This window comes from Odocoileus virginianus, chromosome 11 (genome assembly GCF_023699985.2).
Source record: "Odocoileus virginianus isolate 20LAN1187 ecotype Illinois chromosome 11, Ovbor_1.2, whole genome shotgun sequence".
NCBI lineage: Eukaryota > Metazoa > Chordata > Mammalia > Artiodactyla > Cervidae > Odocoileus > Odocoileus virginianus.
In genome coordinates this window covers 71083565-71097391 of record NC_069684.1, presented here as the reverse complement: position 1 = coordinate 71097391, position 13827 = coordinate 71083565, and the positions used below count along the sequence as shown (strand labels likewise).

The following is a 13827-nucleotide window of genomic DNA, read 5'->3' as shown; positions in this document are numbered from 1 at the left end:
GCAGGCGGCCACTGGAGTAGGAAGGATGTCTCAGGCGTGAGGGTGCCTTCAGCTGTGGGCAGGGCCGTAGGGAGACGGGCAGAGGACCTCAGGCTGACCCGGCCATGTTGGGATCTGTCAGGGAGTCCCCTCCAGGCTCCAGCCTTTATGGCTTCAAAGAGCTTGCCTCCACCCCGGAAGCCTGGCTAGGAGGTGCACTTCTGTTCTGAGGCTGACGAAGGGAGTCAGTGGCGCCGTGCCTGTTTGTGAGAGGGCTCTCTGATGGCGAGAAGAGTCTGCACCCGTGCATGAGGGGTGGGAGAGGCCGAGCATCCATCTGGGCAGGTGAAAGATGCAGGAACCGCGTCACCACGTGCTCTTGTAACCTGCCTGCAGGCAGGAGTTGCTGTCGGTCACACCCGGATGTCCTCCTACACGCTGGACTCAGAGTGGCAACAGCTGGCCTCGGGGATGGGCGGCGTGGAGGGGGCCCCTCATCGGAGCTTGGTCCCCCACTGTGACCCTCCCTTCCTCCTCCCAGATGGGAAGGAGCAGCCGTGAGCCCTGGGGCGGGGCGGGGGATCTCCCTGAGCAATCCGCCCCTAATCCCCAGGCCGGGCCTCAGGCTGGAGATGGCGGGTGCAGAGCCTGGGAGCTCCGGGACACCTGCTCGCAGAGCCCGGCTTCCCTTGGCCAGCCCAATGCTGCCCCGGGACTGTGACCCTGGGGGCCTGGCACTGCCCGCGCAAGGCTGGGGCCCCAGAGCCCCTGGCACCCCCGTGCCAGCCTGGCTGCGGGAAGCAGTGCCCACACAGGTGAGGCCCGGCGGGGGCGGGAGAGGGAGAGACTCAGTTTGTCAGATGAGTCGGGCTCCCCACGTTCTCTCAGGGTGCAGCCCCTCTTCTCTGGTGTCTGCGGGAGAAAGATGGGGAGGCAGGGCTGACCAGCGGGCCTCCAGGCTTGGGCCGCTGGGTTGGGGAGGGCACTCCAGCACCGAGCCCTGAGCAGCCATGTGTCACTGCGCTCAGGCCACAGGCGCTGCCATGAAATTAGGTGGAAGTGGTGATCCTGGTGGTGCTCACCTCTGCCCGCAGGGAAACGGTGACGGGGAGAGGGGAGTGTGAAGGCCCGGGAGCGCGACCCCTGTGGGAGCTTGGAGCTTCAGGAGGATTGGGAGGACGTGCTATGGAGGAGGCCCCAGGATGGGAGGGCGATGCAGGCTTCCCCCCGGGGGCTGAGAGTGTAAGCAGGCAGAGGGGACCGTAGGCCGCCTGCTGGACATAAGGCTATTGTGCTCAGCAGCGGAAAGGAGGCCGCTAAGCCGAGGGTGTGGTTCCGACCAGAACCGGGGTGGGCCTCAAGGAAAGGACTGGAATCTCAGGGCTGGATGAGAGTCACCCCTAGGACCAGGGTGGGCGGGTGCCCTTGGGGCTGCCGGGGAAGGCTGATGGAAGCCTCACTCAGTGCCCGGCTGGAGGTCGTGGGCGCAGCACGAAACGGGGAGGGAGGGAGTCTCCCGTCTCTGTGGATTTGGCCCTGCAGTCCCTGGCAGCAGCGTCAAGCTCCTCGTTAATCCGATGAGGGAGGGGTACCAGGAGGCCGGCGCTGCGGGAGGAGCCAGCCCCCCTCGGAGCCCGCCCTCGAGTCCCTGAGGCCTTGCTGCAGGAGTTTTTCATCCTCCTGTTCTCCAGACCCAGGTGTGTGTGTGCACCCCTCCACATGTGCCCCTTTATCTAAACACTGGTCTCCCGCTCTCCAGAGCAGAGCCGCTTCGGCTCCCAGGCGCCAACGGAAGGTGGTGCCCTCCCCCCTCACTCTCGCCTTCCTGGCTTGGGCTGGCGATCATTATGCCTCCAGAGCTGGGGTGAGTGGCCTCACACGCCTGCCTGTCCCTACCAGCAGGAGAAAGTGCCCGCAGGCCACACCCGCTGTCCTGCGGATCCGGGAGAACGGGCCAGCCCCCGACTCAGGGCCCAGGGTTGGCATCCTCCTCCCAGCCTGCTCGGCCCGAGCGTCGGGTCAGCACTGGAGACGTCGGGTTGCCTCCTCCCAGCTTCATCACAGCGGCACCTGCCTGTTTGGGCAGAGGGGTGTTAGCTGGCCATGGCTGCCCCTCTCTGCCCCGGCCTGACTCCCCTCCCCTCCGCTCTCCCTCTCCCTCTGGGAGCCAGTGGAAGAGGAATCCCTGTGCGCTCCATACTGAGAAAGGTGCTCAGATCAGAGTCACGGCAGGAGTCAGCAGACGGAGGCATCTCTGCTGAGTCACCCCAGCCCACTGCGCCGTCACCCTTGCCTGCGGGGCTCTTGGCCTCTGTTGCCCAGGCCTTGCCCAGGGGTAGCACCCTGCGTGGGCTCGGCCCGCCCTGCCAGGCCCACAGACAAGGCGGGACGGATGCCTGACCTCATTTCTCTGCACCCCGGAAGGGGGCTGCAGGCCACCTGGCCCAGGATGTTGGGGCCACCCTGACCTCCTAAAGGAAAGCAGAGGAGCCCCAATGCTTTTTCCCCCTTTTCTTCCCCCCTAAAAGAGACCTTAGCCTTGGCTTTTCGACTCCTGAACAGGGAGCTAGAACAGGAAGGCCCCAACCTCTGTGTCAGCCTGCTCTGGGGACCCCTTTGTACATGTCAGCAGGAAGCACTCTGTAAACGCAGGCAGGGCTGTTGTCCCCAGAGAAGGGGAGTCAGGCTGGGCGCCTCTGCGCTCTACTGGGAGCGCAGATGTGGAGCGCACACTCCTTGCGTGTGACTGTGCATGTGGTCCATCCTGAAGACTGTTTGCGATGTACTTGTGCTGTTGCTGGAGAAGCTGACCCCTGACACGCTAGTGCCCTGCCCCTCTGCACGGGCGAGCTTCACGGGTGCCTCGGAGACCCAGGCTGCCGGGCTCGCGGTTGGGAGGAAGATCTGAGTCCTGTGTCTGGCAGGGCTAACCCGAGGACGTGAGCTCAGGCCCCGGAGGAGCTGGGAGTCCTGGGAGGCCCCGGGGAGCCCGGGCCGGGAGCCCTGTAATCTGGCGGAGCGCCTGATCCAGCTTCACTGGGTGCTGCTGGAAGGGGCAGGGAGGAGAGTCCGAGGGACTGTGAGGCCGTGTATCGGGGTGCTCTCAGGGGTGTGTGGAGGGGTCTCACCAGAGCAAGGAGACGAGTAGGGAGAGTTGCATCCCAGACGCAGGGATCCCAGGCTTTGTATCCCAGACTGGCTCTTCCGGAACGTTTATCAGCGGTTCTGGGACCTTGGTGTCCGTGACCTCAGGCCTGGCTGTGGGTTGCCCAGAGCAGGGAGCACCGCGTAGCCTCCTGGCTGCCTCATGTGGATAGGGGTCATGGAAGAAGCATGGCTCACCTCCATGGCTCACGTCTTCTTAGAACTTGCCCTGCGCCCAGTGGCACTCAGGGATTCATCATGAGGCAGGTACCAGCAGGGTGTCCAGCCTCTAGACGGAAGAGTGGGGAGAGGAGGGAGGCCTTGGTGCTGGCGGCTGGGCGTGGACAGAGGGCTGGGGCCCGTGTAGCCCACCCAGTGCCGTGCTCCGGGGCCGGTGGGCCCTGGGAGTTTTCTCCTGCTAGCGACCTGGAGCTCGGTGATCTGTATCGCTCCTCTTTTGGGTGAGTGAGTTAGAGCTTCTGCTGTGTTCAGCATGTGGCTGTAAGAGGAAGGACCCAGACACCCTCCTGCCACCCACTCTGTAACAGGACATGGGCTGGACCTGCAGCACAGGCTGGCAGGGTGACGACCCAGCCTCGTACCCCCCAGGCTGGGCCACCCCGTCACCTCTGTGTAGTGCCAGAGCATTTTCATCATCCCCAGAGGGAACCCCGACCTGTTAAGCAGTCACTCCCCATTTCTCCCTTCCCCAGCCCCTGGCAGCCATTAATCTGCCTTCTGTCCCTAAGAATTTAACTATTCTGACATTTCATATAAAAGGAATACGACCCTTAGTATCTGTTTCCTTTTACTGAGTGTTCTTGAGGTTCATCCGTGTTGTGGCATGTATCAGTCCTTCATTCTTTGTATAATCAAGTAACATTCCATTGTGTGACTGTACTAGCTTTGCTTACCAGTGATCAGTGGACACTTGACTTGTGTCCACCACCCTTTGGCTATTGTAAATAGTGCTGCTGCGAACAAGTGTGCACCAGCGCTTGTTTAAATACCCACCTTCAGTTCCTTGTGGGTATACCTTGGAGAGGAGTTGCTGGGTCATGTGATAAGTCCGTGTTTAACTTTCTGAGGAACCTCCAAGCTGTGTTTCACAGTGGATGCACCATTTTACTTTCCTACTGGCAAGGTCTGAAGGTTCTGATTTCCGCACACCCTTGGCAGCACTTGTTATTTCCCTTTTTAAGTTATGGCTGTCCTTGTGGGTGTGCACTGTCGGTTGACTGTGATTTGTCTCTGTGCCCCAAGACTGTGCCGTGGTCATTGTCCCCACAGTCTCATTCCATTCTCCCGATGATATGTCGAGGTGGGTAGAATTACCCCTTCTTTTTCTAGATGAGAAAGCCGAGTCCCAGAAAAGTCAATGACACATCCAAAGGCAAACAGCTGGTAAGGGGCAGCATTCTAGCCAATGTCCACTTCCACCCTTTCTGGTGGCCTTCATGGGCCCTGTATCCTGTCTCGCTGCGATTCTTCTTCATTTTTTGTGGGCAAATCTCATTCTCCTCTAGGGCTGCTTGTTGCATTCCCTCTTACCAGCTTTTTCATCTTTTTCTTCTAATGCTCTAATTTTCCTTCCTGTGTTAAACCATAATCCCTCTTTGAACCTCTGCCCATCTGTCTGCAGCCTCCTTGGCTCTCTTTTCCTGGTGACCCTGTTTTTCTTCAGTTCTTAAAGGGTGTTGCAGGCTTCGGGGACGTGCTGGGGGACATGAGGGAGTGGAGAACTCCCTACTTGCCTCCCTCGGGGGAGACAGAGGAAGAACGTGGGGTGTTCTGTAACCTGAGGTGATCAGAGGCTGCAGGCATTGTAGACTTCAGTTGAGGGGCAGGAGGGAGCTGGGGCCCTGCTGCAGGACCCCCAGGCTTGAGTCTGGGCCCCACAGCAGAGAAGAGGGCTGGCTGGTGAGGAAGAGCTCACCACCAAGCCCTGCTGGCTTCCTGCAATGTCTGTTCTCTCATTCACAGGGATTTCACAGCCAGTTTCAACTCTGCTTTTCTACTTGTAAGCTAGACAGCTGCCAGATTGAGGGGGTAAAAGGCTCAGAGCTGCCAGGCTGGAGCCAGGACAGGCAGGCAATTTGCTGTCTTACACTCCCTTGTCATCCCAAGAACTTCTGCTTTTCACAGGCTTTTTGAGTCCCTGTCTCATTAGGTCTTCCCACACTCCTCCAGTGGGCGGACTGGCGCGCTCCTCTTTATAAAGCAAGTCCAGGGCCTAGCTGAGCGCCAGGCAGTGAGGTGGCCAGATCACAACGGCTTCTGGTTGTTCTTTTTCCTGTGAAGAGAACGGAAGAGAGGAAAGGTGTGGAGTCTCTTTGGAAGGCACCTTTGGAAAGCAGCCTTATAAAGGGGTCAAGTTCTTTAACACATTATTGACAAGAAATGTATGAAAAATCTTTGGTTGTTGTTCAGTCACTACATCGTGTGCAGCTCTGAGACCCCATGGACTGCAGCACACCAGGCTTCCCTGTCCTTCACTGTCTCCCGGAAATTTTCTCAAACTCATGTCCACTGAGACAGTGATGCCATCCAACCATCTCATCCTCTGTCGTCCCCTTCTCCTCCTGCCGTGAATCTTTACCAGCAACAGGGTCTTTTCTAATGAGTTGGCTCTTCACGTCAGCTGGCCAAAGCAGTGGAGTTCCAGCTTCAGCATCAGTCCTTCAAGTGAATATTCAGAATTAATTTCCTTTAAGATTAACTGGTTGGATCTCCTTGCAGTCCAAGGGACTCTCAAGAATCTTCTCCAACACCACAGTTCAAAAGCATCAATTCTTTGGTGCTCAGCTTTCTTTATAGTCCAACTCTCACATCCATACATGACTACTGGGAAAACCATAGCTTTGCCTATAGTGTCTTCCCTGGTGGCTCAGATGGTAAAGAATCTACCTGCAATACAGGAGACCCGGGTTTGATCCCTGGGTCAGGAAGATCCTGGGGAGAAGGGAATTGCTACCCTCTCCAGTATTCTTGCCTGAAGAATTCCGTGGACAGAGGAGCCTGGCGGGCTACAGTCTGCAGGGTTGTAAAGAGTTGGACACAACTGCGTGACTAACACTTTCAACATCTTTTGTTACCCGAACGTTATTGACCAGAGAGGTTTCAATATCACTATGCAGCAAATTGCCAGCCACAGGCATTAGTTTCTGCAAAAATCCCCCAATCAATAATGAGTTAATGTTGAAAGCTGTGTTGCATATAGAATTTAATTTTGTCTCATAGTTTCAATGATGAGTGAATTTTTTGGTATAATCTTTTAAATGAGCTTCATTTCCTCCACCACACAAAGTTGTGCCGCCAGAGCCAGCCAGCACAGATGAGTGCCTCTCTGTGCCCACAGTGTGCCAAGTGCCCTTGGACATCATGTGGCATGCCCCTCACCCGAGGCCTGAGAAGAGATACGAGTGTTCCCATTTTACAGGGGGAAGACCGAGGGTCAGCAAAGCCCAGGGGCTGTGTGTTTGCCATCACTGTAGGGAACAGCACAGGTGGAAGGGGTTTAACTGCAGGGTGCTGTTTGAAGTCTGATGCAGCGAGTTGGGACCGGTGTGGGCTCCTCTGGTGTACAAAGTCATGCAGATATCAGCACCTGGCAGAGGACAAGGGAACACGAAGGGAGATCCAAAACTCCTGTGGGAGGAAAGTCCCGACTTTAGGAGGGATGGGAAGGGACGGGTGTTGTTCCCAGCATCCCCAGTGGTACCATGACCTGGAAAGGCTGGAGGGGAAGCCCACAGAGGAGCCACCCTCCCCTGGCTCCTGAGTTTGGCAGGGCTATTGTTTTTCATGGTGTTTTCCAGTAACTTTGTACCTTGCGAGAAATGGAGCCCAGTGACTTCTGCCTGTATTGGCGCGGGCTGCTTCCGTCGCGTGAGCTGGAGGGACCACTTTCTTTGTGTTTAACCCCTTCCCCCATGTATACCTCATCCTGCCCCCACCACAGCATACACAGAGACACGAATGATCTGACCCAGCCCACTGTCCTGGGGTGTGCTGTGTGTAAAAATACATGGGGTTGAGCCATTTCCTGCTGCTTCCGTTGCTGCATGGTGATAAGACACTTGGGGACTCGGCTGTGGACAGAGGTCCTCCAGCAGGCCGAGGGGGGTCCGGCCCTGGAGAGTGGGGCTCCAGGCCGGCCTGTTTCCCTCCAGCCTGTCTTCCCCCTCGCCCATCCTCTGTGCCCCTTCCTACCCCTCGCTCCCCGCCCCCCATCTTGTCTCCACCTCTGGGCTCCTCTCTGTGCTGCCCTGATGCACCCAGGGAGCCCGCCTGCGGAGAGGAAAAGGCGCTGTCCGCTCCCCGCCGCCCGTTCAGCTCCTTCCACACTGGGCGGCAGCGGTCCCCAGACGCCTCGCCTGGGCCCTGCGTCCCTCGGCCGGTGGGTGCCTTCTGGGACCCGAGCCCCAGAGACCCCACTGGCAGGTGGGGGCTGCTCCTCGCCTGGTGCTGGGGGACAGGGCAGGCCCAGGTACCCCCGCCGCCATGAAGCGCAAGAGGCCGCTGACGACTCCAGGGAGCGGCAAGGTAACGGCCGGACGGGGAGAGGTGTCGGCAGAGCTGGGGCGGCCTGTGAGCTGCACCCGGGAAGCCACGTGGGGAAGTGGGGGTTGCTTCCCAAGGGAGGCTCTGCTCAGCCTGAGAGAGGCCCGCGCGCGGGGCCGAGTGAGGCTCTGGTCAGCCTGAGAGAGAGGCCTGCGTGGGGCCTGAGTGAGGCTCCAGTCAGCCTGAGGGAGAGGCTCTGGTCAGCCTGAGAAAGAGGCCTGTGTGGGCCCCGAGTGAGGCTCTGGTCAGCCTGAAAGAGAGGCCTGCGTGGGGCCTGAGTGAGGCTCCAGTCAGCCTGAGGGAGAAGCCTGTGTGGGCCCCGAGTGAGGCTCTGGTCAGCCTGAAAGAGAGGCCTGCGTGGGGCCTGAGTGAGGCTCCAGTCAGCCTGAGGGAGAGGCCTGTGTGGGCCCCGAGTGAGGCTCTGGTCAGCCTGAGAGAGAGGCCTGCGTGGGGCCTGAGTGAGGCTCCAGTCAGCCTGAGGGAGAGGCTCTGGTCAGCCTGAGGGAGAGGCTCTGGTCAGCCTGAGAGAGAGGCCTGTCAGTGAGAGAGAGGCCTGCGTGGGCCCGAGTGAGGCTCCTGTCAGCCCTGAGAGAGAGGCCTGCGTGGGCCCGAGTGAGGCTCTGGTCAGCCTGAGAGAGAGGTCTGCTCCTGGAAGGAGACTTATGGACCCTTGAGTCCAGAGGAACGGTGTGTCTGCTCCCTGAGAAATAACCCGGAATAATGGTGAAGCTTTGGACCTGCTTGGTCCACGTGATGGGGCAGCAAGAGTCCTGGGCTTCCAGTTCTATCTTCCTGTAGCTGTTTATCCCCAACCAACCTGCTTGAACTCTCTGGGCCAAAGGAGGGGCAGGTCTGCCTAACTGCACGGCACGGATGTTGTGCGGATCAGGCAGGGGGCAGGTGTGCACGTCTGTCATAAATGGCAGCGGGAGGGGATTCTGTTGTCACTGCTGGGACTCTTTTGGACTCCTTCCTTAAAAATTTCCCATTCATCCTGCATCCATTTTCCAGGCAGCGAAACCAAGTCCAGAGGCTCCGGGGACCCTGGAGAGCCCCCTGCGGGGCCCCCTTCCCTCAGTTTCCTGATGGACTGTGGCTTCCTTTGCTTGCCTTCCTCCGCAGGTCGACAAGGGGGACTTGGTGGCCCTGAACCTTGCCGGCGGCCCCAGCCATGGTGATGCCGACGGCCCCATCAGCTTGGACGTGCCAGACGGGGCCCCGGACCCGCAGCGGACCAAGGCGGCCATCGAGCACCTGCACCAGAAGATCCTGAAGATCACGGAGCAGATCAAGATCGAGCAGGAGGCGCGGGACGACAACGTGGCGGAGTACCTGAAGCTGGCCAACAACGCCGACAAGCAGCAGGCGTCCCGCATCAAGCAGGTATTCGAGAAGAAGAACCAGAAGTCGGCGCAGACCATCGCCCAGCTGCACAAGAAGCTGGAGCACTACCGCCGGCGCCTGCGGGAGATCGAGCAGAACGGGCCGTCGCGTCAGCCCAAGGACGTGCTGCGGGACATGCAGCAGGGCCTCAAGGACGTGGGTGCCAACGTGCGCGCGGGCATCAGCGGCTTCGGCGGCGGCGTGGTGGAGGGCGTCAAGGGCAGCCTCTCGGGCCTCTCGCAGGCCACGCACTCCGCCGTGGTGTCCAAGCCCCGCGAGTTCGCCAGCCTCATCCGGAACAAGTTTGGCAGCGCCGACAACATCGCGCACCTGAAGGACCCGCTGGACGACGGGCCCCCCGAGGAGGCGGCCCGGGCGCTGAGCGGCAGCGCCACGCTCGTGTCCAGCCCCAAGTACGCCAGCGACGACGAGTGCTCCAGCGCCAGCGCCAGCTCGGCGGGTGCGGGCAGCAACTCGGGGGCCGGGCCCGCCGCTGCCGCGCCGGGGAGCCCCAAGTCCGGCCCGCTGTACGGGGCCCCCGGCAACGTGGACGCTGTGCTGGAAGAGCTGCGGGAGATCAAGGAGGGCCAGTCGCACCTGGAGGACTCGATGGAGGACCTGAAGGCGCAGCTGCAGAGGGACTACACCTACATGACCCAGTGCCTGCAGGAGGAGCGGTACAGGTGCGTGCGCCATCCTGCCCCGCCCCACCCGTGAGAGGGGCCGGATTTCAGGTTCAGTGGTGGAAGCAGATGCACCATTTCCAAGCGCCCTGGGCTGCTGGAAGTGGCCAGGAGGAGGCCCCGAGGAGCCTTCCACCAGCTTCCAGGGTGACTGAAAGATAGGATAATGGGGCCTCTGGAAGGAGCGTTGTGGCATCCCTACTTGATTACATGGTGGTTGTAGAAAAGGGGAAACCGAGGCAGAGGCCAGCTTCTTACCCGGAGAGACTCTGGCTAAGAGCACTGGCCCCAGAACCAGGTTACCTGGGTTTGGATCCCAGCTCTACTCTTCCCACTCTTCACCTTGGACAAAGTACTTGCTGTCTGCACCGGGTGTCCTGACCTGTGAAGCGGGAATAACGTGAATCCCAGTTCACAGGGTTTGTGAGGTTTGACAGAGCCCAAGCCTGTCAGGCGCCCCGTGCAGGTACCTGGCGCCGTCCGTGTGAACATCCGGCTGGAGCGCCAAGCCAGCCTGGGAGCAGCCGCAGCCCCCACCCTCCCTCTGCTGGCCCTGCTTCTGCTCTGCGCCTCTCGTGGCGTCGGGCACTTTTTCCTTGGATCCTTAGAGCACTTTTCTTTAGATAGCACTTTTTCTCCTTGACATATTTTAAGAAGGTTTGGAAAATTGAGGGAGAAACCTGCCTGAAAACTCACTACCCCCACATAACAGTCATCTGATATTTTGTGCCTTGGGAACAGGTATTGTGTGTCTATATCCTTGTGTCCCTGTTCCCCAGGAGAGCATCTTAGCCCAGGGCTTCAGGGCCCAGGTTGTTGAAGCAGTCAGTCCCTGACTCCTCTGTTCATGAGCTCTGTGCTCTCAGGCAAGTTCCCCAATCTCTCTGTGCATCAGTTTGTAACATGCAGATGATAGCAGTCCTTATCTTGAGGGTTCGTGAGCAGGATCTTAGGAGATAATGTGGCTAAAGTGCCTAGCACAGAGCCCACCTCTAAGAAAGGCTGTGTGTATACATGTGTGTACTAAGTCGCTTCAGTTTTGTCCAACTCTGCGACCTTACAGACTTGGGGCCCACCAGGCTCCTCTGTCCATGGGATTCTCCAGGCAAGAGTACTAGAGTAAGTTGCCATTTCCCTCTCCAGGGGATCTTCCCGAACCAGGGATCGAACCCACATCTCTTATGTCTCCTGCACTGGCAGGCAGATTCTTTACCACGAGCGCCACCTGGGAAGCCCGCGGTGTACATATTAGCTTTCTTGTTGCTATTAAAATTGGAGGGGGCTGGACACATTGAGTCATTGTTGAGAATGAGTGAAGTTGACCCTGGTGGAGGAGATGGGACACTTGGGGAGCCAGGGCTGGTGTCACACATTTTCCCTCTGCCAGGTACGAGCGGCTGGAGGAACAGCTCAATGACCTGACTGAACTTCACCAGAATGAGATGACCAACCTGAAGCAGGAGCTGGCCAGCATGGAGGAGAAGGTGGCCTACCAGTCCTACGAAAGGGCCCGAGACATCCAGGTACCACGGCCCCGAGAGGAAGCTGGGGGTGGGCCGCTTCCGCCCCTTCCCCTTAGTCAAGACTTCTGCTTCCCATCAGCCTCTCCAGATAGTCAGCATTAAAGGACTGGGGCCCCTAGCTGCAGCTGACCACCCTCTGGAGGGGGGTGCCCTGGGCATCGTCACCTCCCAAGGGGCAGGTGGGGTTCAGACTGGAGGTCTCCCCGCCCTAAGCTCCCCGCCCCTGTGTCCCTGCAGGAGGCCGTGGAGTCCTGCCTGACCCGGGTCACCAAGCTGGAGCTGCAGCAGCAGCAGCAGCAGGTGGTGCAGCTGGAGGGCGTGGAGAACGCCAACGCGCGGGCGCTGCTGGGCAAGTTCATCAACGTGATCCTGGCGCTCATGGCCGTGCTGCTGGTGTTCGTGTCCACCGTGGCCAGCTTCATCACGCCGCTCGTGAAGACCCGCCTGCGCGTCTCCAGCACCGCCCTCCTGGCCCTCGTCCTCCTCCTGCTCTGGAAGCACTGGGACTCCCTCACCTACCTCCTGGAGCATGTGCTGCTGCCCAGCTGAGGGCCCCGTGCTCCCCCCAGCTCCCCGCTGGCCCCTGCTGCTCCAGGGGGGACCCTGGGGCTCCTGAATCTGTGGGGCGTCTTCACGTGTCCAGTTTGACCTCCTGCCCAAACTGTCTGTCCTGGCGACTTCTGCCCCCTTCTCTGTGTGTGCTTCTTCTGTCTGATGCCTTCTCCCCATTCGCCTGAAGGGAGCATCGTGTCTATCCCTGCGGGAGGTGGGGGAGATGCCTGTGGCCAAGGACCTGGATGGATTTTTTGGATTGTTTACAGTCACAGCAGGACTTCTCCCAGCTGATGCAGATGCCTGGGGTCAGGACGAGAGCTTTCCTGGGGGGGGAGCCCACGCTGGAGACAGTTCCAGCGAGATGATCGGGATGAAGGCAGGAGCAAGGGGGGCCTCCCTGGCCCAGGAGGCTCCCCAGCTCACCCCTCCCTCCTCCAGAGCTGGGTTCTGGGTGGGGCCCTTCTGGGATCTGAAGATGCGGCTCTGCAGGCCGGGTGGATGTGGCTTTGGATTTGTGTTTTCCTTCTTCTTCTTTCTGCCTGTCACTGGATCTGCTCTTCAGGGAAGAAGGCCCCCAGGGGCCCCAAGCCTCAGCCCAAGCTCTTAGGGCTTTATTTATTTATTTATTTGTTTGTTCCTTGGTACCTTGTCCTGAGCTCCAGGGAGAGGTCCCCTGCCCGCCTCCCGGGTCCCCTCTCTGAAGCCACGGCTGTGTCTTGGCCGTGGGGCACTTCTGTCAATTTAGCTCTGGGTAGTCCCGGCTGGGGCTGGGGCCGGGCCGCCCAGCCCCGCTCCCCCGAGCTGCCCTCCAGTCTCTTTTATACGTCTGTTTATTTTGTATGTGTGTACTCGTGTGGGGGAGGTCGTTGTGGCTGTATTTTTTTAAGGCTCTGGAGTGTTGTGTATGTTTTCTCCGCACATCCCAGTCTCCCCCGGGCACTTCCGAGAAGAGGGGATCTCTCACCAAGGGAGAGAGAGCCCCAGGAACAGGGGAGGGGAGTGCCTGCCAGTTGTGGACCTTCCCGAGAAATAAATCCTCCAGATTTTCAAACCACCCTGTCTAGCCTTGGTCATTAGGCTGTTTCCGTGGAAACCACTGAGTCGCTCCCAACACTCAAGCGTTCTGGGTAACACAGACTAGGCCTCACTTGTGGGCCCGAGACCTTCCTTCCTCTCGGATCTGGCATCGGACAGATCCAGGCTTCCCGATTGCTTTCTGCAGCCGAAGCGCTGGCCTCGGTGATGGGGGGTGAGATGGTGCCCACCCTGTCTCGCCCCCACTGCTTTCTAGGAGGATGGGAATTGGACAGAAGCCACGGGAGGCCCGGAGGACAGCAGTCATGCCCAGGCATGGCCACAAGAGGGCAACGGTGTCCTTACTCAGCACTTGCTTGGGTTTCAGTCCCAGAGAAGAGCATCGGTCGGAGTTGGCTTGGCCTTATTCATGCTGTGTATCCTGAGCAGAGGTTCACCTGCTCACCAGGAGCCAGAGCATAGAGGCCAAGCCCTCAGTGTCTGCCTTGACAGGGAAGGGCACCCACAGAAGGCGCTGGATTCCCAGCTGGAAACTGTGGGAGCTTGGTGGGCCCACCTGAGTCCCCTTGTGAGCAGGAGACTCCCCCGGCTTCATGGAAGCGGGAGGGGTGTAGCGAAAGCATCCACCACCCCCCCACCCCAAGACCTGGCTCATAGTCAGTGCTCCCGTGGCCAGGCCCCGTCTCTCTGGGCCTGTTTCCGCATCTGTAACATGGGTGGAGGAAGGGCTCTGACATCTGTGGTTCAGTAGGTCTCAGAAGTCAAGTCACAGCTGTACCCATGGCCGTGGGCTTCAGGGGCCTTTAGGGGTCAGGGACTGTGCCCCTAGTTGGATCAGAGTGGGTGCTGGGCTGGCACCTCCAGGAGGGCAGCCAGACGGCTCACCTTCACCTTCTGTAACCAGGCGGGGGGTTCACCCGGTGACCTTGCAGGGCCTTCCAACAATGCCATTCCTGCTCCTG

General features: G+C 59.4%; 1 protein-coding gene across 3 annotated transcripts in view; it reads left to right on the top strand.

Moving 5' to 3' along the window:
• The window catches only part of TMCC2 (transmembrane and coiled-coil domain family 2), a 38750-nt gene extending 25866 nt beyond the window's left edge, over positions 1 to 12884 (top strand). For all 3 annotated transcript variants that reach the window (XM_020891696.2, XM_070474604.1, XM_020891698.2), the window contains 3 exons: positions 8809 to 9752; positions 11140 to 11275; positions 11513 to 12884. In XM_020891696.2, the coding sequence (XP_020747355.2) occupies positions 8809 to 9752; positions 11140 to 11275; positions 11513 to 11824 (1392 nt within the window). In that variant the 3' untranslated portion in view covers positions 11825 to 12884. The remainder of the gene's footprint in view (positions 1 to 8808; positions 9753 to 11139; positions 11276 to 11512) is intronic.
• Positions 12885 to 13827: the final 943 nt, after the last annotated feature.